This window comes from Egretta garzetta, unplaced genomic scaffold (assembly GCF_000687185.1).
Source record: "Egretta garzetta isolate BGI_Z169 unplaced genomic scaffold, ASM68718v1 scaffold721, whole genome shotgun sequence".
NCBI classification, from domain to species: Eukaryota; Metazoa; Chordata; class Aves; order Pelecaniformes; family Ardeidae; genus Egretta; species Egretta garzetta.
In genome coordinates, this window is record NW_009258496.1 from 107,390 (window position 1) to 133,341 (window position 25,952).

The following is a 25,952-nucleotide window of genomic DNA, read 5'->3' on the forward strand; positions in this document are numbered from 1 at the left end:
TCAGCGTAGCCATTGGAGATGACACGCATTTTTCATTGAAATTAAGTAGAACATGTCTTAATGTGTGTGTGCAAATAAATGTATAATACATGAAGGATGACATTTTGAAAAAATAAAAAAGCTGGAGACCATGGTGTTAACCTTGACTATGTGTGTGTTCACCTTGTAACATTAGGTGGCATTCTCTACTTCTGCTGTAGCTGAAGCATATTACATTTGCCTTTTGTTTTAAATGCAATTTCAGATTCTCTAAATAATGTAACTGTAGATAGCTTTTGAAGTATAATAGGGTTTTGTAAGCAGTTTTTTTGCCATAAACTGAATAAATAATTTTTCTATCTAGTCAGACTTTACTTGGACTTTTTCAGATCTCTGTTTGGATATTACAGAATTATAGCAGATGGCACTCTATAGTATTTGCTGGATTTCTTGTATTTCCTCTCTGTAGCCGTAATCTTTATTAATCCTTTCACATGTCTTCCCATGTTTCTAATAATCCATATTCTGATTCTTTGGACCTTTTCTGTTTTCTCTTCATCTTGCTTGAGGTGGTGAGGACAGAATGCAAGCCCATGGTCCAGGTGAGCATCTCTCTTCTCGTGTGTGAGATCTTAAAGGTGTTTTGTTTTACTCTGCTTTTCTTCACTTGAGTGATCATTTGACAATGCATTTGCGTTGGTTTGAGGACTTGTGGTGGTGGGTTCAAAGCATAGCAGCTGGATGGGATCACTGCTCTGATGTAAGAGTGATATGCCAGCTCAAAACTCTTAAGTGCTTTTCTGGGTTAATTTTGTGACAGCAGACTTTACTGATTAGGCAAAACCTACTTGTGCCAGATTGGACTTCCCTTGCCTATCCCATTGGTAGTGGTACTAGTCCATGCTTCTCACTTGATTCCTCTGGTCCCTATGCCAACCTTTGGAAGCAGACTTGAGCCATGTACTTACTTCTCTTATTCTTTCTGTTTGCATGTTTGTTGTGAGAATTTTTCATGCCAAGTGTGCATTTTCTGGTTTGCCACACAAACACACACTGTGACAATCGGCTCTCTTGCTTCCTGGGTCACATCCTCTGTTTCCATAAATGCTTCTGAAGTTTCTCTTCTTGCATAATGTAAGCAGATGCTTTTATCCAAGTTCGTTCTTCTTGAAATGCAGTTCCATCTTCAGCTGATTCTGTGGGGATTCAGCTAACTTAAGTCATCTGGGAAGTTGAGCCACCTGGGAAACTTTTTTTATTTCCCTCTCATGATTTATGTCCTTTTTGCTACCTTTTCCCTTCCCGATACATTACTGCTTAATACAGAACATGGGGAAGAAATCTCTCAGAGTTTGTGAATATGTTGCAATGCTGAAAGGAGGGTAGCTTGCTGAACCAGCCTTGATTGCTCTTTTCTACTGCATTCTACTCTTTTTTTGTTGCTGCTGTTTTGGTTTGGGGTTTTTTTTGATAGATGGTTCTTTTTAATTCAATGAATTTTGCCACTGCTTGAGCTAATGGTGGATAGCCAAACCATCACTGAAGTAATCCAGAATTGATTTTATTTTTTTCTTGCAATTTTGTTTTTCTGCATAGTTTGTGCTACAGTTGGTTTTGTTTGTTGGGTAGTTTTTCCTGGAGCAAATTAAATGTTCTTGACTACATTATTGTTTCTGGTTGCTACAACAAACAGGTGTGAAGATTAAGCAATATTGCAGGATTCTGCACATCACTAGCCCAGACCTGAAGCACAAGAAAATGAGGAGGGCTAACAGTCTGCTGGTAGTTTTGATTCTTGTCATGAGGATGGTTTCTCTGAATGCAGTGTAAATGGAGAACATGGTTTTACTGTCTTATGAGGAAGGAATATTTTGTCGTTCAAAAGTTCGTCTTCTTATGTAGTTTGGGATAACATTTTACTGCTTTTACTCAACAAATAAAATATGGCTGATCCTCACAGAATGACTTAGCCTAAGGATACATACTTCTGACTACTTGTGTTGGTTTTGCCTCCATTCCAGAGCTAAAAGAGCAGCTCCTGGCTCGTGCATCACGGGTGGAAGAAATAGAGCGTTTAAAACAAGAATTTGAACAGCAGCGTCAGCAAAGAAAAAGTGAGCATGAAACTGAATTGGAACAACTGAGACTTTATTTTGAAAAGAAGTTAAGAGATGCTGAAGAAAACTACAGAGAAGAATTGACTTTGCTGCATCAGAGACTGCAAGAACTGAAAGAATATTCACTGTCAGAGTTGGAAGCGAGTCAAGAACAAGCAGGGGACATTAGGTGATCTATTCTTTTTCCTTTCATCTCATTTTATGACAGCATGCTTCCTTTTTTGCTTTTATATAAAAGATGATGTTAGCATCTAAATGTATTGGGATTGGGCATTAGGTGATCTGTAGTTAGAAACACAGCGATGGAAGTAATGAGTGCGCAGGCCTGAGCAGTTGTTAGTTGCTGTGTGCTTACTTTCAGTACTATGTCCTAAGTCAGCAAGTTATTTTAACTTAATTTGTGACATGTTACAATCTTAAACTTTAAACCCCTTTCTCAGTTCTTCTGTTGCAGTTTTCAAAGAGACTGCTGAGAAAGAGAGAAGGAATAGGCTTGGTCAGTTAAATCAACAGCTGGAACAACATCAGGTAGTATTTTTGATCTATTAAAAGTTCTACTGTTCATTACATGACCTCTATGAAATTGATGTCTGATTCTTAGCAAAGAGTTAATTTGAGACATTTATTAAGGCTTAATTATTTTTGACAAGTATATTGTAAATTGCCAACTTTAAATAAAGTTCTTGGACTAGCAGAACAGATGAAACATGTTGTTCTCTAATTTTGTGTCCTCTTTTTGGGTTATCCTTTGCCTAGTAAGGAGCTTATCAAAGCTCTTCCATAGAAGTGTAGAATTCATGGTGTTTCTCTTCTCTATAGATTCTGTAGTAATTGTGCCTTTTATTGCTGTATGTTCTCTTCAAGTAGTGATGCTAACTTGGTCCCTCTTCTATTTATGCACCTATTTTCATGTATCTTGTAATTTAAAATCTTGACTGCTTTGCTCAATTTATTTGAAATTGACTAAGAGTTTCAAAAAGGAAATTTTCCCTTTTTTTTGGCTTTAGATTTTTATTTTTTAAATTGTAAAAAGTAATTTTTAGTGAGGGAATGACAAGCAGACAAGACGTACACAAGACTGCATGAGCTCGATTTCATGAATAGATCACACGAAGACCATGAATTATAAAAGAGAAATGTATACATCATGCCTTTTTTTCTCGCTGCTATTTGTTACCTAGCAGAGTATGACACTGCATTCATAGATCTGTGGTGTGTAAAGGGAGGGGTCTCTTCAGTGTTGAAAATTGATAGTTTCTCTACCCACATGTGTGTGGGGTTTCCCCTTCTATTATACTTTCAAATAGCTCCTGAAACTCAAATCTGCCTTGTGGCATGGTTCCAGAGTGTATCTACTTTTTTTTTTTTATACTCAAAAGGTTCTAATACACAGTGTTTTTGGAGACAATTTTGTTCTTACTCACCCTGTTTCCCTATTCGCACTAAGATAGCACTTGGGGCCATGGTTTAGTGGTGGAATTGGCAGTGTTAGGTTTATAGTTGGACTTGATGATCTTAAGGGTCTTTTCCAACCTAAATGATGCTATGATTCTACTTTGAGGCGCTCCACCACCCTAGTAGCAGATGGAGTGTCAGAAACAGAGCAAAACCAGCGTGGTTTTTGGAAAGTAGTGCAATTCATGTAGTGCTATTATTGAAAGATTCTTGGCATGGTTTCTTCAAAGATGAAGATGTCTTTCTAACCCATTTCTTATGTAGGAAGAACTTGCCTGTTTGCAGGTACAACTTAAAGAACAACACAGGCATGAACTGGATTCCTTAAAGTCTTCCCTTGCACTTCAATATAAGGAGGACCTAATGAAAATGAAGATGGATCTGTCAGACGATTATATAACAGAAATTGAGGAAATGAAGAGAAAGCATTGTTTAGAACTTGAGCAGCTCCGTGCCCGACTTTCAGAAGAACATCTTAAAGGTAAGATGAGCTGCCAGATGGGGAAGTAAAATGGTAAGCTGCTTGTGTGGATTATGTTTTTCTTTAAATATAAAAGGCTTATCTGAGTAAGTTTTCAGTTTGTTATTATTTTATTCTAAAACTATAACAGAACACATGTTAATCCCTGGCATTGAGCACTTTGGTTTTTTACTTTTATGGGCATGTTGAGTTGCATTTCCAAAGATGTGGTGACCTGAAGTGGATTATTCTGTAGCAAAACCTACTATAGCTATGGAGCAGTTGCTAAAAGGAGTCAATCAGTCTTACATTCTTGAAGGGCACTGTCAATTCCTGAATTAGTGTTTATTTGAAAATTCTTTAGCATTGTCTGTCAGCTATGTTAAATGTCTCTTGTATTTGCATGAAATAGGTCAGTTTCACTCTATTCCACTGAGTAGATCCACTTCTATCTTCCATGCCTCTTTTTACCTGTGTTCCGTTTGTGGGTTTGATGGTGCTCTGCTCATTTAATGTATTTGTTTTTCCTCCTGTGATTGCCAACTAGTTGGCATACATATTGGGATGAATTTTTTTGAACAAAGAGGAAAGTATTTATGGGGAGCAGAATTTGTAATAGGTATCTTTTGCTATAGGGTTCAGGTTAAAGTTCCTTTTATGGCTAAGTTTAATTAGACTTCCTATGTGATCATGGGTTTATGTAATTGCTTAACAGTTGTTGCTTTTCTTGGAATTGTAATTTATAGAAATATATTGCCTTGGACTAGTTCAATATGAAATGCTTATATTGTTGAAGTGCAGGTAAGGGATCATGGCAGTTCTTGTATTTGCAACCTCTTTCTGGGAGCACAGTATGATACACAAACATTTGAACTCTTATCCATAACGTACAGTTAGCTATATAACTGTCGCAGATGGAGTGAGAGAGAAGCAAAAAATATAGGTTATTGATGTAAACCAGTGAGTTAACAAAGTTCAATGGTAAATGCGACAGTGTCTTAACAAGATATGATGGCAAGGTATACTTGGTAATTTGCTGCATAGAGGACAGGGTCTAAAGGATTATATATGTACAATCAATCCTTTATATCACTTAGCTAAGGTTTCAAAATCTAGCATGCTATTAGTCACTTACAGAGGATCTGTTGCAGCAAGGAATCTCTCAACCTTGAGGAATAACCTTGAGAGGCATCCTTATTCAAGGGGAGATCCTGGCGTGCAGCCTGCTGCTGTGCAGAAGGGCTCAAAGGACTCTGGGCTGTCCACTATTTAAGGAATAAGATTGACTTACAGTCATATTTGCATACCAGCAAGCGTTTGGGTTGCTGCTCCAGGCAGCCCTTGGCTGCTGTGTTGCCATCCCCAAAGTCCAGCATAAGCTGGATGCAGCCATCACACACCCCCACTGGTGGTTACTGCTTAGTGGCGTGGGGAGAGCACACAGCCACACTAACACACGTGGCCATAACTTTATTCCACTGTATGTTGGTTAAAAGGATCAGTACAACTTTTTAAATTTGTAGTCATTCTTCTTATCTTCATTTATTTTTAATACTAGACAGTTACATCAAAAGTGCTTAAATTAGGATGCTTAGAGATTTGTCCCATCTGCTTTTTTGGGAAATGCCTTATGTAAATAGTGTGTGCAAAAGAGGAGATTAAACTTGCATAAATCTGCAGTTACATTGTCCAAAAAGAAAGTCAGCTCCCATGGCTGTTGCTGATATGAGCGAGGTCCTACCACAGGTTTCATGATCCTTCGCCATTATTCTGTGTGTGTTGAAACTGATAAATTTCATAGGTGGTGATAAAGCGGAACCATACAAAATCATCCTGGTAAGGGATTCTTGTTGGTCTGTAGTCAGTATGGCTACTGATAAACTGCACAGCCAACAATGTTCTGCTTTATTTCTGTGCATTAATAGGACCTGTTAAAATAAATTCCAGAATGTCTTTGTTTTTTCTTTTTAGAAATCACTAAACTGCGCCTACAGAGTGCTCAAGATGCAGCACGTCAAGTTGAAATGGAGGTGGCTGAGCGAGTGTCTGTGCTAGAAGAAGAGCATAAAGCTAAGCTTGCTTTCCTTCACTCTGAGAAACAGTGTGTTGCAGAGCTTTTGGAAGAAATAAAGCACTTAAAGGGAGAGATTACTAAACAAAAAGATTTTTCTGTGCAGAATGAAAAGCATCTGAAAGAGGAAATGGAAAAGGTAACTCATATTACAGTTTTATCTTGTATAGAGCTGGGTAAGCTCAGATCTGTTGGGAAGACCAAGGGAGAGAGAAGCAGCAGTTATCTTTAAATGTGCCTAGTTTAGTGGTAGTAGCTTCAGCTTTAAATGGACTTGCATGGATATGCACAAATACTGGAATAAGAGTCTGAAGTTCAGAACCCTTTAGTATTAAACGCTTAGTTTCTCTGCAGATTAACTTTTCTTTAAGAGCACAGATAGTGTGGGAAGGCAGGTGCTTCAAGCGTTGATCTACTCCACCTTTTATATTGACATGGGTCAAGCATACATATACCACTCCAGTACAGGCATGTACAAAAGGTCCTCATCCTGAACATCTCCCTGCAGCACATCATAGTGTGCCGGCACAAAAGTAACACGGTGTACTTGCATACTGTCATGTGGTAATTGACAATTCAGCAGAAAGCACTGTGGCAGATGGAAAAAGCCCCTCTGCTGAATGGGTCCCCTCTAAGAAATTTCTGGTTTTGATAGGACTGTCTTTTGAAGCAGAAATAACTTTTCAGACCGTTTTTCGAGGGAAGAAGAAAGAATCTGGCAACAGATTTCTGCTTTTGTTTTGCTTTGGTGTAGCTGTTATACCTCCACTGTCAAACTAAAAGAATTGTATCTGGCACCTTCCTTCTCACCTGTTAAATCAGCTGTCCCATCTGAGGATAAACTTAGATTGGATGTTAATTCAGTGTTTAATATTTGAATGCGTAGGAAAATTAGATGGATGGAGCTCTCACTTATCAAGTCCTCCTTTGTCCCTTTAAAAAGGGAGGATAGGTATGTGTATACTTTTCTAGACTTAAAAACTGGTGGTGAAGGCCAGAGAGAAGTTATAGACTGTTTGTAGATAACATGGGGACTCAGCTGAAGCTTCCAGTAGTGAAGCTTTTGGTACTGCTAGCTTACTCCTACCACCTGCAGTATCTTGTTTGTGGCACTGCTGCCTGGGTAAAAGATAAGCATACACAGAATGCAGTGTTTGAAATGAGCCTGTACCACATGCTGATCCACTGTTTGGAAATATATATTTTGTTTGCCTTCTGGTCTCTTATTCTCAGAAAGAGTGAACCAATTTCCTCAATTGCCTCTGTATTTCCATTCCCCCGGCCTTCCCTGCCAAGTTTTCATGAATTGTGTGTTAATGATAATCTGGGGTTTTTGTATTTCTTTTCTGCCTCTTCATTTAGGTTGTAGCAAAAATAAATTCTTCAATATTTGTTCAAAACAAACCTTCCAAGAGAAAACTGAAAAGTATACTTCATACTGATGCTCCTATGTGATCTCTTGCTAGTTTTTCATTTTCTTTTAAGAGATAACCTTGCTATTTCCTTTGTTTAGTGTTTATTTGTTTACCTGTTTATCTCCAAGTGTATTTTTAGTCTTCCCCCCCCTCTAGTCACTGAGTAATCATTTGGTACTTTGGCTTCTGTTTTTATGCTATACGCTTTTTATGTTGCTTTTATGCTATGTACGAGACCACAGCCTTGGACACTGCATATAAAATACAATATTGGAACATATAAGTAAAGGAGAAGTTTAAAAGAGACTTTCAATCATGCCCAACATGAATACCTACGGTGCCCATAGCTTTGTAAGTTGAACTCCTGAAATGAAGTGGCCCCAAGAGAAAACAACATAGAGTACCATACTAATTCTAGAATTTTCCTTCAATTTTTTCTTATTTTCCTTATTACAATTAATTGTTATTAGTGTGTTGAATTCAAGCACATATAAATTGACACTTCAACCTTACTTGTATTTGGAAGGGTGACTTCAGTGTAAGAACTGAATCTCTCAAAGACGTTAAATCCCTGAGAACATTCAATTCATACACTTCATTTTGGTTTTGGTATTTTATGTATTTAATAACTATGTTCACAGGTAAAATATAAAATTGCTGAGGATCACAAGAATAAATTAAGGGAAGTTAGAGAAGAAGTCCAGAAAATGGAGACTATGTACAAAGAAAAAGAGAAGGAATGGAAATGTGAAAATGAGGCCCAGAGAATAAAAGCGGAAGAGAAGTTATCATTGTTGCGTATAGAACTGCAAAATAGAGCCGAATATGAGAAGCAGAATTTACAAAAGGAATTTGAACTTCGTGAAGCTGAAATGAATAAGCTTCAAGATCACCAAGCTGCCAAAATTCTAGAATTGGAGAAGTTGGTAAAAGAGCAGCAAAATAACTTGCAGCAACTAGAGGACAGCCTTGCAAGTGCACAGGCTGCCCAGAAATCTCAGGAGCAGTATGACTGTGACCTGCAGGCAGCCAAAGAGCACATGGCAAAAGAAATGGAAAAGGCCACACTTCGTCTGCAGGAAGAATGTGCACTGAAACTTGTAGAAGCCCAAAACAAGTAAGTCTTGATTATATGAGGACTTTCACTTACCAGTTCAGTCACTGTTAACATTAACTTTTTCTTATTTTAAACTGAATGGGTTGTAGTGATGTAGGCTTGTCGCTTGATGGCACCAGCTAACATACATGTAAAGCTTACTCTCTCAAGGAACAGTAATGCTGTCCATTACAGTTTACTGTAGAATTTTTATTCATGTAAACACATTTAATCTAGTCTAGCAAATCAAATGAAGTGTAGTCAAGTTCTGCCTGTTACAGTTAAGAATACAACGCAGCTGAAAATCATATACTAGCCTTGGAGGAGGTGAAATGTTACAGGACATGTAAGTAGAAAAAATCCTCTAAATTTTTTCAAGTGCTTTCAAACAATTCAAATGAACTTAAGCAAGTTTTTCCTGGTGAATGGAGCTTGTGTTATGCACTGAATGCTGAGGTTGATCAGCTTTGCATATGGTATTCCTCAGTTCTGGTTAGACATGGAAGTTGTAACTGCTCAGTTTATCCTCCCCTTCCTACCCCGCATTGTTTTTAAAGTATTAAAGGAAATACTCAAACAACTACATGTTTCTATTTGCATGCATTGCTTCCAATGTATTCCTTCTTTCCTCCCCAAACACAGGCTCATAGAACAAGACTGGGGAAATAATTACAGTAAGAAAATGCTGAAAGCAGGAACTTAGCCTCTAAATAACCAAATGCTTTTTAGTTATTGATGGCTGGGTCCAGCAATACTATAGTCAATGGTTACAGTAAATTGCAGCATGTTGGATACTAAATCATAAAGCATCAAGCTTTAAGCAGATCTCAGATCAGAGATGAGTTTGGAGGAGCCCCCAGGTATCCCACTTATACTTCTACAATGGTTTTATGTCTCAGTCTTAACCAGATGTTTTTAGAGATGTTTCTCATGACAGTTTGTTTACTTGTAGACATCGCATTTGAGATGTAGGCAATGTATGTTGTTCTTACATGGCAATGGTCTCATGCCAGTGCTCTCATATGGCAGTATTTTCTCAAACAAAGAATGATGTTTCTGTGTTGGTCTGTAGTAGTGAGTAATTTAATAGAGGTTCCAGTCTACTTAGTAATAACGAGATACTACCAAGTGACGTTGCATAAACTTTAAATTATGTAGCTATGAAATCATCTTTGTGGTTTGCTTTGAATTAATTCTGTATTTGAACCATAAAGTAAAATCTGTGGAGGCTAAGTATGGCCTGCTTATTTTTATTTGATTTTTACTTATTATTTCAATTATTTAAAAAAAAAAACACAAACATGAAAAACTGTCTTTTTTTACAATATTCTTTTCACTTTTTTGGAAATAATACAGGTTTATGGAGGAACACAAAGCTGTGACTCAGAAATTCACAACTGAGCAAGAGATTCTTCTCCAAGAGCTGAAAAAGAAACACGTGGATGAGCTGGAACTCCAAAGTCAGCAGTTACAGGAGAAGTATAAGCAGAAAACTTTGTCTCTTACAGCTGAGTTACAGACAAAGCACCAAGCAGAAATTGAGACACTTAAATCTACACTAGAAAGTAAACAGCAGATTCAGCTTGAAGCTTGTGTTGCTGAACTACAGACAAAGCATCAGGCACAAATTGATGAGCTGGAGGCAAAACACTTATCAAATCTGGATTCCTTGGAGTTATCCTACCTATCTGAAATTCAGAATATAAGAGATGAACACAGGCAGGCTCTTGAGAAGCTACAACTGCAGCACACAGAACAGCTCCATGAAAAGGATAAAATTGATCAAGCACGCTTGATTCAGGAGATAGAGATGCTGAAATTAAAGCATGCTGAAGAACTTCAGCTTTCCCAAAATAATTTGAAAATTGAGCTAGCTGCTGTTCATATGGAAAAACTTAAAGTCATGGCTATTGAAGCAGAAGAAGCTCATAAGGTGAGTCAGAAGAGAACTTGGCATAGAAGGTGAAATTTCATGGTACGTTGTGTGGGATCACCTTTTCCCTTGTTCTTGGGATGTATTTCTACAATCTCTTTTGTGCCAGCACTAACAGTTGTGAGCTGAAATAGGAAACTGAAGCTGAAAATTAAGTCTATCTCTTGCTTCCCCTGCCCCCTGAAATGGTCAGACTAATGAGTTTTCTGTCTCAGTGTGTGGAAAAGGTACAAATACAGTAAGTATTTTTAACATAATTCAGATTGGAGGGTCTTCATTTTGTGGCTCAGAGCAGCTCTGCCTGCTAGAGTTACCATGTAACTCTTCAGAACAAAGTAAATGTAATTCTGTAGGTTAACCTACATCTCTAGGTATCCAAAGAGCCTCCCTAGTGGCACAGTCTTGAGGGAAAGAATAGAAGAAAGGTATACCTAAAGGTCCCAGATGGGATTTTGGGAGCAGGTCATGGGTGATATTGTCTTAGGGCCTTTAACGGAAGTCCGTAACTTTACCCTTGATAGGGCAGAGGTGTGAGCTCCCTTAACAGTTCAGATGGGTAAAAAATGATCATAAGACTTCTCCAAGTCAAAGAGGTAAGAAGGCTTAGCTCATTGCTAAAAGTTTAGAGCCTTCCAGAGGGAGAGATGTACTGTTTTCCAGACTTGTCTCTCACCATGCACACTTCCCAAAATTATGATTATATATAGTTTCTGTGCCCACAGAAGTGAAGAGGAAGGTCCTTTGGGGGGAACAGTGAGTATTCTTCTGTCCTGTCTTTGCCAGCTAATCTTAAATCTGTATTTTAGTTGTTCCTGAGTGTAAAGAACTTCAAAAAGTTGAAGATCATGTTGATTGGGAGTGCTGTTATGGATAGAGGAAAAAGTACAGGATTTACAAAACTTTTACTAGATAGGAAAAATAAACCCATTTCAATGATATAGAGGGTGTGTATATGTATGTGTGCTCACAAGCTGACCATGAGCCAGCAGTGTGCCCTTGTTGCCAAGAAGGCCAATGGTATCCTGGGGTGCATTAAGAGGAGTGTGGCCAGCAGGTCGAGGGAGGTTATCCTCCCCCTCTGCTCTGCCCTGGTGAGACCCCACCTGGAGTACTGTGTCCAGTTTTGGGCTTCCCAGTTCAAGAAAGATGAGGAACTCCTAGAAAGAGTCCAGAGGAGAGCAACTGGGATGATAAAGGGACTGGAGCATCTCCCCTATGAGGAAAGGCTGAGAGAGTTGGGCTTGTTCAGCCTGAAGAAGAGAAGACTGAGAGGGGACCTCATCAACACATACGAATATTTTAAGGGTGGGAGTCATAAGGATGGAGCCCAGACTCTTCTCAGTGGTGTCCAGCGACAGGACTAGGGGCAATGGGTACAAACTGAAGCAGAAGAGGTTTCAGTTGCATATGCAGGACAACTTCTTTCCTTCGAGGGTGACAGAGCACTGGAACAGGCTGCCCAGGAGGGTTGTGGAGTCTCCTTCCCTGGAGATATTCAAAGTCCACCTGGATGATGTCCTAGGTGAACCTGCTTTAGCAGTGAGGGGTTGGACTAGATGATCTCCCGAGGTCCCTTCCAACCCTTGCCATTCTGTGATTCTGTGAGGCAGTATTGTTCGTGTTTACTTAAAAAGCTGTGATACAGCAGGACATGTGCTTTACAAATGGGTTACAGAAAATATTTGTACTTTTTCTCCCCTTTTTTTAATTAATGCTTACACAGGATGATTTGAACACAGCTCTTCAAAATCAAAGGAGCTTGCTGGAAGAAGAAAAACATCTGGCCCTGGATATATTACGTGAGGAAGTACTGCATATGGAGGAAAAGCATAGAAAAGCACTCCAAGAACTTCACGATCTTCATGAGGCAGGAGTTAAGAAATATAAGGAAGAGTACTCTAGGGAGCTGGAAGAAGAATTGGGGAAACTAAAAGCACAGCATGAACGTGAGCAAGAGGTTGGAATGTTGCTAATACCTAAATGCAAAATAATTCATACTTTAACATAAAGTAAATTCAGTTTTATTAACCTTAGAAGTAAGGCTGTACAACTAGATACTTTTTAGATTTTTTTTTTAAATAGTGCCAGTAGATCAGACAAAATTAATATTTTTAGATCTTTTATCTAAAAGGACTTAAAAGAATTTGGATATGTGTATTAGCCTGAACTTTAAAAATTTAAATCCATGTTTGCAATGCTCTCTTTATGGGGGGAGTAGAATTGGTTTCTGCTGTATTTTATTCAAAATCTTAAAGCTGCCATTTTCATAGAAAACTAATAGGAAATTAAGTCATTAACCATTTGTGGAAAGTAACTGCTTACTTCAAGCTTTTATAAGTAAACAACCTTTACTAATACTGATTTCGTCTTTTCTTAGAGAAATTATAGTAGGTAATACTTTTTCAAATATGTTCTCTTCCTAGTTGCCCTTAAAGTTTTACTGTTTCTTCTTGTTGGGAATGTTTATTTGTAAGCTTGATGATATTTACTTTCATAGTGAAGGCTAAAAATCTGATCATCTACACTAAGTTCTCTTTAAACATTGAAATGGAATAAGATCTTCTATTTATTCAGTCTTTTACACAATCTGACTTGTATTGATGCAAGCAGCCACAAGTGAGCAATACTTTTCACTTTTCTATATTATTACATTCTTATATGGGGAGAAGTCACAAACAAAATAAGCTTTATCTAGGTATAACCAAACAACATATGTTACGTTAAAATGTAACTTACTAATTTGAAAATTGGATAGTGTGCCTAATAACTCCCTAATGACTACTGCACCTTTGTATTACTTGGTGCACCTCAGAAAAACCATTTAGGTATGGGGAGATGGCCTGTGTTCTTTTGGACTGTTAGGCCTTAGAGCTGATAGTTGTTTCCAGCTGGCTGGAGCGCATTGCAAACTCTTTACTTTTGGAACAATAACTTGCCTGGGAAGTTAGTTTTGGGGGTAGTTCTCATGATTATGAAATTTTTAAGCCCTTCATCCTAGAAATAGGATTTCTCTCTATTCTGGTAAATACAGTGACTCTTCTTAAAGAAAAACAAAACAAAACAAAACAAACCCCAACAAACCCCCAAAAAACCCCAAACAAAACCAAATGAACAAAAAACCCCAAACTTTGATAGTTTGATGGACTACTTTGTATCTCATAGGATAATAGCGTTAAATATAGCTGTGTAATGTTTAATATCATTTGAACAAGAGAAATTGACTTAAAATATGCTCTCCCTGTGTTTTTCTCCCCCTCTTGCTTCCTTATTTCTTTGAATTTCTCTTAGACAGATGTCTGTTGGAAAGAACAAGTAGGGAGTACTCTGTTAGTTTGACCTCATGGTCTCATGAATAGAGGAGATACTTGGTACCTAATGCCCTATTGCTTCATATGTATTTTAGCACCCTGCTTTTTTCTATAATCAGCATGATAATAGATAGCAGCTCTGTATGGCCTTGAGGATTGGAGAGAACTATTGTGAAAATACTCTTAACAATTTGGCTGCGCTTGATGGTTTGGTTTCAGTTCTATTTCTTCCTTAATTATAACACTATGGCTAAAATATTTTATATTACTTACTTGCCTGCAGTTGCATGCTTCTGCATCGGCTTCTGAAAGAGAAACTATGCGGACAGCTCTTCTGGCTCAATTTGAGGAGGTAAAATTGAAGCAGCAGCTTCAGTTCCAGGAAGAGATTGAGCTGCTGAAGTGTCAGTCGGAGGTGCTGCTTGAACAGCAGATTGCACAGCTGAAGGTAGGGTCTGATTAAAATGAAATTCAGAGCATGCACCAGTAACATGTTTTTCTGAAAAAGAATAATTGATATACATTTTTATTCTTCATCCACATGACTTTAAAAAGACAGTCTGAGTTAATCTCTTCCTTGCTTTACAATATTAGAACTAGAAAAGCAGTAGTGGGAACAATGCAGTGTTCTGTAAGGAGTTACAGTATTTACTACAGGGTTGTCTTAAATCCTGGATTGGATGTAAAGTGGTGTGCTTCAAACAAAACCAAAAAGATCAGTGGAATATATTTTCTCTAAGCAACAGTCCTTGTGTACATTTCTGTTCAGTTTGTCATTTGAAACTTTTTCTTCTTAGTGTCTGCAGAAGCTATGCCCTTAGCCTATCATCCCTTGTCTACTGCGCTTGTATATATATGGCAAAAAATGTTCAGTGTTATCTAAGCTTTTACCAAGCATGTGCTGACAGTAAGCACACTGTGCATGAGCTTTTTTGTAGTTCTTAATTTCTGCTTTCATCATTTTGAGTTCCAAACTTTCATCTTGATGAGCATCCTCAAGCTGTCCTCAGCTGATCCCCCAGCCTTCAGTCCATAGAAACTGGGACTGGACTGACAGTTGTGCATACACCCCAGAAGTGATTCCTGCTTTTCTCTCTCTTGCGCTGCCTAGACGCTTTAGTTATTGAGTAGCATTTGGGACATCAGAAACCTCTTTTCTTTTTTTTTTTTTTTTTTTTTTTAAATTTTGTCAGGGGTAATTCTACTGCTAGTACGGATGTGTCTGGTGTGTTTTGTTTTGGCTTTGTGTGGGTTTTTTGTTTGGTGTGCTTTGTTTTTTTTTTTTTCTTTTTTGTTTTTCTTTCATTACCTTGATGACTGGTGTTTTGTCCCAGAAGAGACTGACTGGATCTCTTTGCAATGTCAGGCTGAGCTGTGTTACGGTCTGATACGTGTTTTTAAAATAAGCCTTCTCTTGCCTACTTCCCTATGCTCATTTATGGGGTTGTTTTCATGCCAGCCAGTTTTCTTGCTTTCTTCCCCTTGCATCCCCTAGCAGATTTTAGTATTCGGAGTTCTTTCTGCAATGTGATATACTCTTTCAGTGGATACACTGGTTCTGAGAAGAATAGGCAGGCTGTTTCAGAGACTTAGTCCACAAGTTTACTGTACTGGTCAAGGAAAGTCCTCATATTCCTTTGTGTCTGTTCATTTGTAACTTGCTAACTGCTAAGTGCTCTGCTGTTGGAGTCTGTAATTCTGGGAGAACTTGGCTCTTCTGCCTTGCTCTGCCTTGTGGATTCTGGATAGGAGTTGGTATTTTTATTGTATTGGTCTTTATCTTGGCTATGATGACAGACCTTATGATCTCATCAAGCAGTCCACACCTGAGGAACTGGTGATGGATGGGTTATTGTACTCAGACGTTTACTGTACTCAGTGCAAGGACTGGCTGAATCTCCAACAAAGGATCCAGGACAGCTTAGGTGACTACATATGTTCCGAAGTCTTACTTCATTCCTTGGAGAAAAAACTGTTTTCTTTAAGTTAACCAATCACAGAATGGCAAGGGTTGGAAGGGACCTCAGGACATCATCTAGTCCAACCCTCCTGCTAAAGTAGGTTCTCCTAGAGCAGGTGTCACAGGACATCATCCAGGTGGGCTTTGAATATCTCCAGGGAAGGAGACTCCACAACCCCCCTGGGCAGCCTCTTCCAGTGCTCTGTCACCCTCGAAGGAAAGAAGTTGTTCTGCATATGCAACTGAAACCTCTTCTGCTTCAGTTTGTACCCATTGCCCCTTGACCTGTTGCTGGGCACCACTGCAAAGAGTCTGGCTCCATCCTTGTGACTTCCACCCTTAAGATATTTGTATGTGTTGATGAGGTCCCCTCTCAGTCTTCTCTTCAGGCTGAACAAGCCCAGCTCCCTCAGCCTTTCCTCACAGGGGAGATGCTCCAGTCCCCTAATCATCTTTGTTGCCCTCCTCTGGACTCTCTCTGAGTTCCTAATGTTTCTTGAACTGGGGAGCCTAGAACTGGACACAGTACTCCAGGTGGGGTCTCACTAGGGCAGAGCAGAGGGGGAGGATAACCTCCCTCGACCTGCTGGCCACACTCCTCTTAATGCACCCCAGGATACCATTGGCCTTCTTGGCAACAAGGACACCCTGCTGGCTCATGGTCAGCTTGTCATCCACCAGGACTCCCAGGTCCCTCTCGGCAGAGCTGCTTTCCAGCAGGTCAGCCCCCAGCCTGTACTGGTGCTTGGGGTTCGACCTCCCCAGGTGCAGCACTCGACACTTGCCCTTGTTTAATTTCATCAGGTTCCTCTTGGCCCAGCTCTCCAGCCTGTCCAGGTCCCACTGAATAACAACACAGCCTTCTGGCGTATCAGCCACTCCTCCCAGTCTTGTGTCATCAGTGAACTTGCTGAGGGTACACCCTGTCCCCTCATCCAGGTCATTGATGAATAAATGGAACAAGACTGGGCCGAGTACCGAGCCCTGGGGAACTCCACTAGCTACTGGCCTCCAACTGGACTCTGCCCCACTGATCAGAACCCTGACAAAATACAAAAAAAAAGGCAGCTATCACGTTGGAGTGTGTTGGTTTTCATAGATCAAATTGCATGTGTGGTTTGTGGTGTTTTTTTTTTTTGTTTGTTTGTTTTTTTTAACACTGTGATGAAGAAGACTTATTTCCCAGTTCTGGTGTTGCAGAAACATTTACTTCCTTTTAGCCCCCTTAGGAAGGGATCACAGGACCTTCTTTCACCTCCCTTACTTGCTGATGCAGGAGCGGGGGATGTCTAATAATCCATTCCTTTAGAGCACTTTAGAATACTAAGCGAGATCCTAGGTTGGATAACTTCTAGATCATTTAGCCATGTAACTATACTGTGGAACGTACTACCATGTGTGTTGTACTACTATGCGCAATGCTGAAAGTGGCTTCTGTCCATCTCTGTCCCAACTTGTCCATCTGTTTTCTGTTCATCATCATTATCTCAGCAGTCTGAAATGACCCAAGTCTCTGAGCAGAGTCAGATAGTTCATTTACATACTTAACTATTTTTAAATCATAGTTTTGGCATCATTTTCTTGATTGGGGATGTTAACTTACATAAGTTACTGCTAGTTAATCTGAGAGGTAAGGTGTGCACATTTGAAGAAGAAAAAAAGGGGAGGGGAGGGGTTGGTTGTGGGTTTTGTTTGCCCCCTCCTCCCTCCCAGGAAAATCAAAGTATATGTGACTTATGCAGGATGAATTTGAAGCTGAAAAAAAGGCATCACTACGTAACAAGGAACAGATACTGATTCAGGAGAGGGAGAAGGCACAGGCTGCTCACCAAAGGGAGCAGGTGATGTTATCAGCCCAGCTGCAGGAAAAAGCAGCAATAATTATCCAGGTGCGTGGAAAATATTTTAAACCTAGATTTTAAATGTACTTTTGTGGTTGTATTTTGGCGAAGTACTCTCACCTTTCTCAAGGTGTATATAGAGGGACTTGTGTATAATCCTTGTGATTTGCTAATTTTCAAGGTATAATGAGTGATGGGCCCTGTCTCTTAGTTGGAATGCTATAACAGTAACGTGGAAATTGAAACTGGGTATCAGCTTGAAAACTGATCTTCATCTGTTTCTCAGGGAGATTAACACTGCTCTATAAGAGACCGTTGGATGTTTGCCTTTTTGTTGTCTGCATATTGATGTCGTGTATCTATCACACTTTTTTGTCAAGAAGTAGCTTTTGTTAGACCAACTGACTTATAGCTTGGAGGAAATAAGACAGGAAAATGGGAAATTTAGATCCAGATGTGGCAAAGATAATATTCATTTGCCAAACAAACCAAAATGTTATGCCTCCTGTAAAGCAAATATCTTAAGTTGAATCTAGGTTACCCAGAAAACTTTAGAGAGAGAGGAACAGCTTGAAAAAGGTATCAGTTTTAATTAGGAAGCTTAGAAATACAAAGTTGTTCTTCAATGATTAATATAATAGCTTTCTGTTAGGCCTTTATGTTTAGTGGGAAAACTGGGAGTAACACTATGAATTTCCCCTACTGGAAGAAATACATTACTGTTTCCTGTTCTTCATGCAGGCTTTGAGGGGTGAAAAAGTTGGCACAGGAGTAGAATGCTTTGCTTTCCTTGCAGTTTCCTCCCAAATAGGTATCTTGACTAATTTGTTGGGTTACTTACGAGAGTAAAGTTTGTAACAAAATAGTACAGATTTGTTTGGCAGCAAAATCCAGGGGCTGGGGTGGGTATATACGTACTTATATGTATTTTTTTTATATATATGTATTTTAATGGGATGGAGGTGTCACCTGAACATAGAAATATGAGAAGGCTTTTGTCTAGAAACTTGTTTTCAGGCAGAGCTTACAAAGCAAAGAAGAAAGCCTACACTGATGATACTGGATCAGGTTACTGCTCAGGTTTGTGTGCTACAATGTCAAAATTTATACTAGGACATTGCCTTGTGTCTTTGAGGCATATCAATGAGAGCAAACTAAGGCAAACTAAAATTTGATGCAAAGCTTTTACAAAGTTTTTGCGTTATTTGTGTGCACTGTGTCTGAATGTAAGTGAGGCAGCTCCCTAAAGCAAAATCAACATCAGAAACAGAGAACTAAAACTTGTTTTGTCTTTTTGCTGTCATTCATTTCTAGTACTTGTAGAAGCAAATTTGTATGACAGCAGGTGATGATTATGTGAATATACATGAATCAATGAAGGGTAAGATCACTGGGTGAAGTTCATAATTTAGGCATAGTGATTGACTTTGTATCGTTACTGTATTTTCCACAGCTGGAAAAGAAAGTAGAGTGTTTAAAACATGAAATGGAGGAAATCAACTCTGAACTGGAGACACTCCTTCAGCGGCGGGACAGAGAAAACCAGGAAGGAGGGAATTTGATAGCCTTGTTGAGATCTGATATTGAGCAATCCAAGGATGAAAGGTTTGTACGTGTTGGGTTATATAATGCATAGTGGTTGGGTTTTGTTTCCTTGTTTACTCACTTTTCATAAAGAAATTAATAACTAGGCAAAATTTAGCCAGCTCAAATTAATAGTGTAGGATGATGATACATTTGGTTTTATTTGAATGGGGTTTTTTATTATGAACCTATCTTCATATGGAGAGCAATATTTTTTCTTTTTTTTTTTTTTTGTGGTCTGATGGAGACTTTGGTATTTTGGGGTTTCCACTGTCTGTGATTTTGAAAAAGCTAGGAAATGGAAAAAGCCTCTTGGTCACAGAAACCCTTCAGTGCAATGAATATTTTGATATGTCATTGGAATGTGTGAGTTAGAGAGGCTGTCATGCTGAATAAGTTTCTAGAAGAATTCCCTCTCTTCCCTTTAACAAACTGGCTTACTGCTTTTCTTAAAACCAAAATGTTTCCATAATTACAACTTTTGTTGCCTACTCTGCTAGTACACCCCTAGTTATTTTGATGTCACAGATGTTATAGTAGCAAAACTCTTCTCCTTACTGCTGCTTCCACAGTTGTGGAAGCCTGAAATGCTTGTGGTTGCAGTATGATCTCTCCATCTAACTGTGGAGAAGACAAAGTTTTTTGCTGAGCATGCTCTGTGAAAATGGCCTTGTTTTTTTTGTGAGTCATCTGATTAATCTTCACTGATAACTGTCAAACTATGGCAAGATATCCATTTTAGACTGTCAGTTTTTCAGTAGGTTCAAAGTCTCTTAAATCAAGTGCATGTGATTTTTTTTTTTTAAGCATTCAATGTATTTTTGTTTTAGGAAAAAACTGCAGGAATCTTATCAGCATCTTTTAAAATTGCTAATGGAGTTGGTGAAGGCCACAATAGCCGTTGAGGACCTTATTTGTAGCAAGATTGGTCTTTGCCTTGATGATAGTCTGGATTGTGGAGATTCTAGAGAAAGTCACAGTATTATGGAAGAAATGGGATTCATTCCGTATTTAAAAGCCAAAGGAAAGCATCACCTGGAAAAAGGTGAGTACAAATCTTCCTAACTTGGATGTAGCCAGTTCATGTTCTTGAAAAATGCCTTTTCATTTCCTTTTATATGGATGATGTTCAGAAAGGGGATATCTCTTGTTGCAGTGTTTTCTGTGTGTCTTTCAAATTTGTTCCATCCTGCAGAGTGTCATCAGTGTTCTTTTGTTTTAATTCTTTTAATAGTGCAACTACTAAAATGTTTCTGGAAAAGTCTGAATGGATTATAAGGCAGGAAAGATTAACTTGGTAAATGTAGAGTTTCGGGCCCTTATGTATACATAGCACAATATTTCCAAAAGTTGTGAAAGACTGTCTTGATTTAACAACATTTGAGTTATTGATGTGTACAAGTTTTCACCTTTGTAATATGTCTTCAGGACCAACCAATGTCACTATCTAATGTCAGTTGTTACCTGAGTGGCAAGTTCTGTGACATTTTTCTGTGGTTTTTAAATAGCTTGCTTGTTTTCAGTAGATGAGCTGCTTGATGATACTCTCACAGAACACGACCAGCTGTCTCCAGTGACTGATGAGGGGTCTGAGTTGAGCCAATACTTATGTGAAAGTGTTTTTGCAAATCCACAATTGGCATGTGAAAATGAAGAAATGATACTGAAAATTGGTCAGCGTTTGCGCACTGCAGTGGAGAGACTTCTGGAACTGGTTACAGAATCAACTAAACAAGTACAAGTTTTTAATCTATGTAGATGTATAATCATACTGAAAAAGTGAAATCTGTTTTAAGGCTTGTGTATTTTAGCACCCTGTATGATTGGCTACTAAAAAGAAACAGATTTTTTTTCTGAATACATGACAAGTTATCACTATAAGGAGATATGTACATCCCCTGCTTCTTACAATTAAGGTTTTGCCCTTATTTATCATTTCTTACAAATGAGACTTTAATGTAGTCTTTTCTTCTTTTAGCAGATCTTGTAGGAAGGCTATAAGTTGGTTACCTTAAGTAGATTTAAACTAGGATTTTAGATGTATTTAGTTACTTCAGGAGACCAAGAATTAAGGGGTTTTGAGGGGTTTTTATTGCGCTTCACATCAGTGCTTCTTCAGCATTGATAAGGAGGTTCAAGACAACTCAGTCCCATGTTAAAATGTTTTTGGGAAGATGTAGACAGCAGCAAGAAAACATCCTTGTAATTATAGACTGCTTAATTATGATAAAAGGAGCTGAACTCAATATCATAAAAGAATTTGAGTATTTTCATAGAATTTTGCAGTGTCTTGATTTTCAGCTTTGTGAAGGGAACTTGTAAATCTGAGGTAGGTACTGGAGTACTATATACATTTAGAGGATTTAATTTAGTGCTACAGTAATTAGTTTGTTGAGTGAAGAAGCTCCTAATTTGAGGAAATATGAACGGAAGGAATATATCTGAGATTCATCTTCCTGTCAGGCTTTTTGTGCAACCCAGACATAAGTGTCTGTGTGAAATGTGTATTCACCATCTTAAAAAATACCTCCTAGAATGAGGTGCTTAAATTTGTACTTTTGGGTAATGGTGCTGGTTCCACTAGCGTGTAGCTAGCTTGTGCTTAAAGCACTTGCCCAAGCTGTGGCAGATCGAGATTCTAGGTCACCTTCATCAGCAGCATTCAAGCATACTTTGCTTATGTGTGTAAAATGTTCTATCCACCAGGATAAGCTAAATATAAACTAAATGGGAATGGGGCTGCTCTGTTCCTTTCCTTTCAACTTGAGACATTGCACATAGGAATGCAAGATACAGTCTCAGAGAACTGGTGCCATACCTTGGAAACCTAGTGATGTATTGACTTCATTGTCTGTTAGACGTGCCTGAATCTCTTGAATTTAAGTGCAAGGATGCTTTGAATTTCAGATGGCTCAGGATTTCAACTCCTCAGTGTCAAGCTGAGCAGTTTAGCCAACAGGGAGGTATCTCTTTTTATGCACATGTATTGTATGTACATCCAAGATCTGATGCTAGGGGAAATTGTTTATTTTTAGCTGGAGAAAATGCATGAAAACCATGCAAAATTTGAAGAAGAATTCGGTCGCCGAAATCAGGAAACTGCCCAAGTGGTTAGTCAGCACCAGGAACTAATGGAGTGCCTCAGCAAAGAAAGTGAGGCCAAGAATCAGCTGGTACTAGAGCTTCATAAAGCAGAGGGTAAGAAAATTAAATGAATAGGAAGAGATTTCAGTGTCATTTACTTATATCTTATTCCTCCAAATATCTACGATATGCTTTTTGTCTTTTGTTGTTGATTAGCCTGTCTAGTAATCTGAAGGGCAGAAAATGTATCATAAGTTACTTGAAGCTTGGGTCTTCTCTTGCAAATCTACTACTTAACTCTCTTCTTCAGAATTACATTTCTCTGGGGCAAGTATGACAGTGCTTAACCCTATACTTATACCACTGATCGGGTGTGAAAAATAACTATAATTTTTAAAACAGCAGTTTGTGTTCCTGCATGTCAAAACATAGAAGCTTGGCTTACTGAAAAGAAGATATACTCCCAGTGTAAATCAGCCCACCTGTCTGACCTTGGAAGGGTTCAGCACAAACTAGAGCAATGTTTGATGGTAGTGCAGCATAAAGAGGTTCTGTAAGAAGAGACAGAAAGGCTGAGGGTGTTGATCTCCACACTATCACAGACTGAATAGTGTCAGTCTAATTCCCCCTTGTGAAGACTATGATTTGAGGTCTTCTCCTTTACGTAGGAGAATGAGGGTTTCTGTGTCCTTTACATTGAGTTTCTCTCCCTAATCATGGCATCTGCTTTTTCCATTCCTTTTCTCAGTCATACTCCTTTAGGCTTATTTGGTCTTTCCAAAATCTTGTTTCCTTTCTTTCTGTGAATCATTCCTGGATATCTTGGGCTCTTAACTCTAGTACTTGATCTTACTTTTTGGAGATTCTGTTTCTTTGAACTTCAGCCCCCAGCAGAGGATGTGTCAGGTTGTCCTATGTTTTGAGGACATCCCAGGCCATAAAGGCTTAACAATCCCCATATATCTTCCACATGTTTGGAGACATTTTGATATTTCAGCCTTATGAAATCATTGGAATACATTAACTGGTACATTTTATTTCTTCAGATACTTCAAAAACCCTAGCTACAGTGTAAATTGAAGTCATCTTGCACGTCTTCCTTTCTACATCACCTTCTGTTATTTGCATGAAATTGTTTATTCATGTTTTCAAGCTGCTTTTTTTCAATGGATGAGTTTGTCTACTGCTTTATTTGCATTCTGACTTGGGATTTTAGGCATTATTGAAGGCTATGTTGCGGAAAAAGCTGCTTTGGAAGAGGCCTTGAATCGGAAAGAGGAATCTGAGCGTCGCCTTGTTGTGGAACTGGAGAACATACGTGAACGCTTCCAGGAGCTAACACAGGAGGAAGCAATTCTTGGTGAGGACATGACACTACTAGCAGAAAATGAAATTGTCTCCAGTCAAGGCACTGCAATGTGTTTCGGTCTTTGGTTTGATGACCTAGTGAACAGCTCAGTCTGGTACAGAGGTTAGCAGAGTTTTCCTGTAAAAGCAGAAAATAAAATAAAGCGGATGGTACTTTGCTTATAAGACCTTACTGTTAGTGAAAAGTACTGCTGTGGTCTCATGATTGGTTAGTGTCAGAGAAGATACAAGGCATGTATTAACTACAGGAAGTTAGTTGCAACAGATAATTAGCACCTAGTTAGTAACTTAAATGGTAGTTATTTGACACTGCAGTCAGAGAAGAGTTGGAGCTTCAAGGCTTTTGACTGCTTCCAGGACTAAGGAGATAGCTTAATGATAGAAGAAATAAAATACTCCTGGAAGATTATTTGAATTCTTGAATTATGAAAACGTGGTGATGATGTGTACTTGGTTTCATACATAAACTTTCCCCTGCTCCTCAGCCTTGTCAACACACACACATTGATCGGCAAGGGTGACTGTGGAAAGATTTTGACGAAACTTCTGTATAGAGAGTGACTCACTGCAAGCCAAAGACAACCACTAAAATACTAAATCACTCAGATCATTAGGTGCAAATAAGAAGTCTATGCAACTCCTTTTCCCACTCCATTGCTCCCTCATCCCCAAAGAGTATGTGATATGATGAAAAAAAGGGAAGTGGAGTAGGATAAAGGGGAGCTGTTCAGCTTACTAGACAAAGTCTAAAAACATTCAATGAGTCGAAGTTGGTGCAGTGATAACTCACACTGCAAATGAAGGAGCACACATTTTAAGTGACAGCAGTTGTTCAATAAAGATGCTGAAGAATCTCAGCGTAATACAGAATTTATGGAATTCCTGCCTTACATGTAAGACATACTTTTTGATTCACAGAAGAAAATTCAGAATGGTTATGTGACTTGCGCTATGCAGGAATTCATGACTAGCTTATGCTCGTTCTTAATGATGAATCATTTAAATAGCTTTATATGATTTTGACTTCTTGAATTTGCAGCCTTAATGTCATTCTAATACTTCTGTAAGTGAATTTCTCTGTATTATCTTCCAGTAGAAATTTATCATTTGGGATCACTGCCTTTCCATTTCTGCTAATGCTAACATTATGCTACCCTCAGCTTTGTCACCACAATGCCACCTTAAACTATGTTGCATAGATCCTTATTGCCTGAGCAGACTACATAACAGATAGTAGTATATAGTGCATGCTTAGATCAGGATTGAAGACAAGAAGAAACAGTTTTCTAGTTAATTTCTGCATTGTCAGTAGTAGAGGAATGTAAAGATTCTAGGTTTCAGGATATTGACCCAAATTCTATACAAGGGGTCTGTTTGACTGGACACAGCCTATATGTTGTGTCCTTCTCTGACCTTTTGTATGATGACATCTTAATATCTTACTATTACCTTAAGAGAAAATTGAATAGTGGTCTTGTGCAGATTGTCCTGGCTTACAGAGTTTATGCTAGTTTGCCTTAGAAAGTAGAGGAAGAGGTGGGGGAAGATGTCTCTTCCTCAGCAGAAAGACAGCAGAACATAAACAGATTCAGAGGCTGTAACTGAAACTAAATGTGTGTTGTGCTTGCTTTAACAGCAGTGATTACGGCCTTGAGTAATATGTCCCACAGGAAACGTAAAATAATTCCATGATATTGCTGAACACAAGTATATCTGTGTTGTAGAAATGTATGACAGATTACAGAGTCTTTAAGTCTGTGCCAATGAGTCCCGCTGGACTGAATCTTGCTTTGAATCCCCTGGCAGGAACTAAAACAGAGGTTTGAGGTATTAATTATTCCATCTCTGTCTAAGGAAAATTGCAAAAAGAGAATATTGATTATCTTGGAAAATGCATAAATGACTAGCCAAGAATGCTGCAACAAATTCGCATGGTTGTAATGTAAAACCATTTCTATAGTAGCTCTAGTCCAGTTACAGACATGGATAAATGTATGTCATCGTGAGCTTTGTGTCATAATAAAGACGAAGTGCATTTTTGCCAAATAAAATGTAGGCGCTATCTGTATTACATATGAATTCTTAGTGATTTACAAGGTGGAATGGATCACAGTGTCCTATTCTTGTCTTGTACATGTCTTTGTGTTTTGATTTCTAGGAACGCCTGTTGCTAATGTAGCACAAAAAGAAGGTTCAGGTTTGTACTGATGAGTAGAAGACAAGAAGAAACAGTTTTCTAGTTAATTTCTGCATTGTCAGTAGTAGAGGAATGTAAAGATTC

General features: G+C 38.6%; 1 protein-coding gene across 7 annotated transcripts in view; it reads left to right on the forward strand.

Moving 5' to 3' along the window:
* PCNT (pericentrin) overlaps positions 1 to 25,952 on the forward strand; it is a 105,324-nt gene that overhangs the window by 20,677 nt on the left and 58,695 nt on the right. For 6 of the 7 annotated variants that reach the window (XM_035901404.1, XM_035901396.1, XM_035901407.1 and 3 more), the window contains 14 exons: positions 2,001 to 2,265; positions 2,537 to 2,624; positions 3,816 to 4,032; positions 5,983 to 6,221; positions 8,139 to 8,614; positions 9,950 to 10,526; positions 12,250 to 12,483; positions 14,118 to 14,282; positions 17,537 to 17,683; positions 19,089 to 19,240; positions 20,050 to 20,264; positions 20,743 to 20,954; positions 22,255 to 22,417; positions 23,520 to 23,663. In XM_035901404.1, coding sequence (XP_035757297.1) covers positions 2,001 to 2,265; positions 2,537 to 2,624; positions 3,816 to 4,032; positions 5,983 to 6,221; positions 8,139 to 8,614; positions 9,950 to 10,526; positions 12,250 to 12,483; positions 14,118 to 14,282; positions 17,537 to 17,683; positions 19,089 to 19,240; positions 20,050 to 20,264; positions 20,743 to 20,954; positions 22,255 to 22,417; positions 23,520 to 23,663 — 3,294 coding nt within the window. Of the gene's footprint in view, positions 1 to 561; positions 582 to 2,000; positions 2,266 to 2,536; positions 2,625 to 3,815; positions 4,033 to 5,982; positions 6,222 to 8,138; positions 8,615 to 9,949; positions 10,527 to 12,249; positions 12,484 to 14,117; positions 14,283 to 17,536; positions 17,684 to 19,088; positions 19,241 to 20,049; positions 20,265 to 20,742; positions 20,955 to 22,254; positions 22,418 to 23,519; positions 23,664 to 25,952 lie in introns of those variants that run through there. The other variant, XM_035901412.1, reaches the window with a different exon arrangement.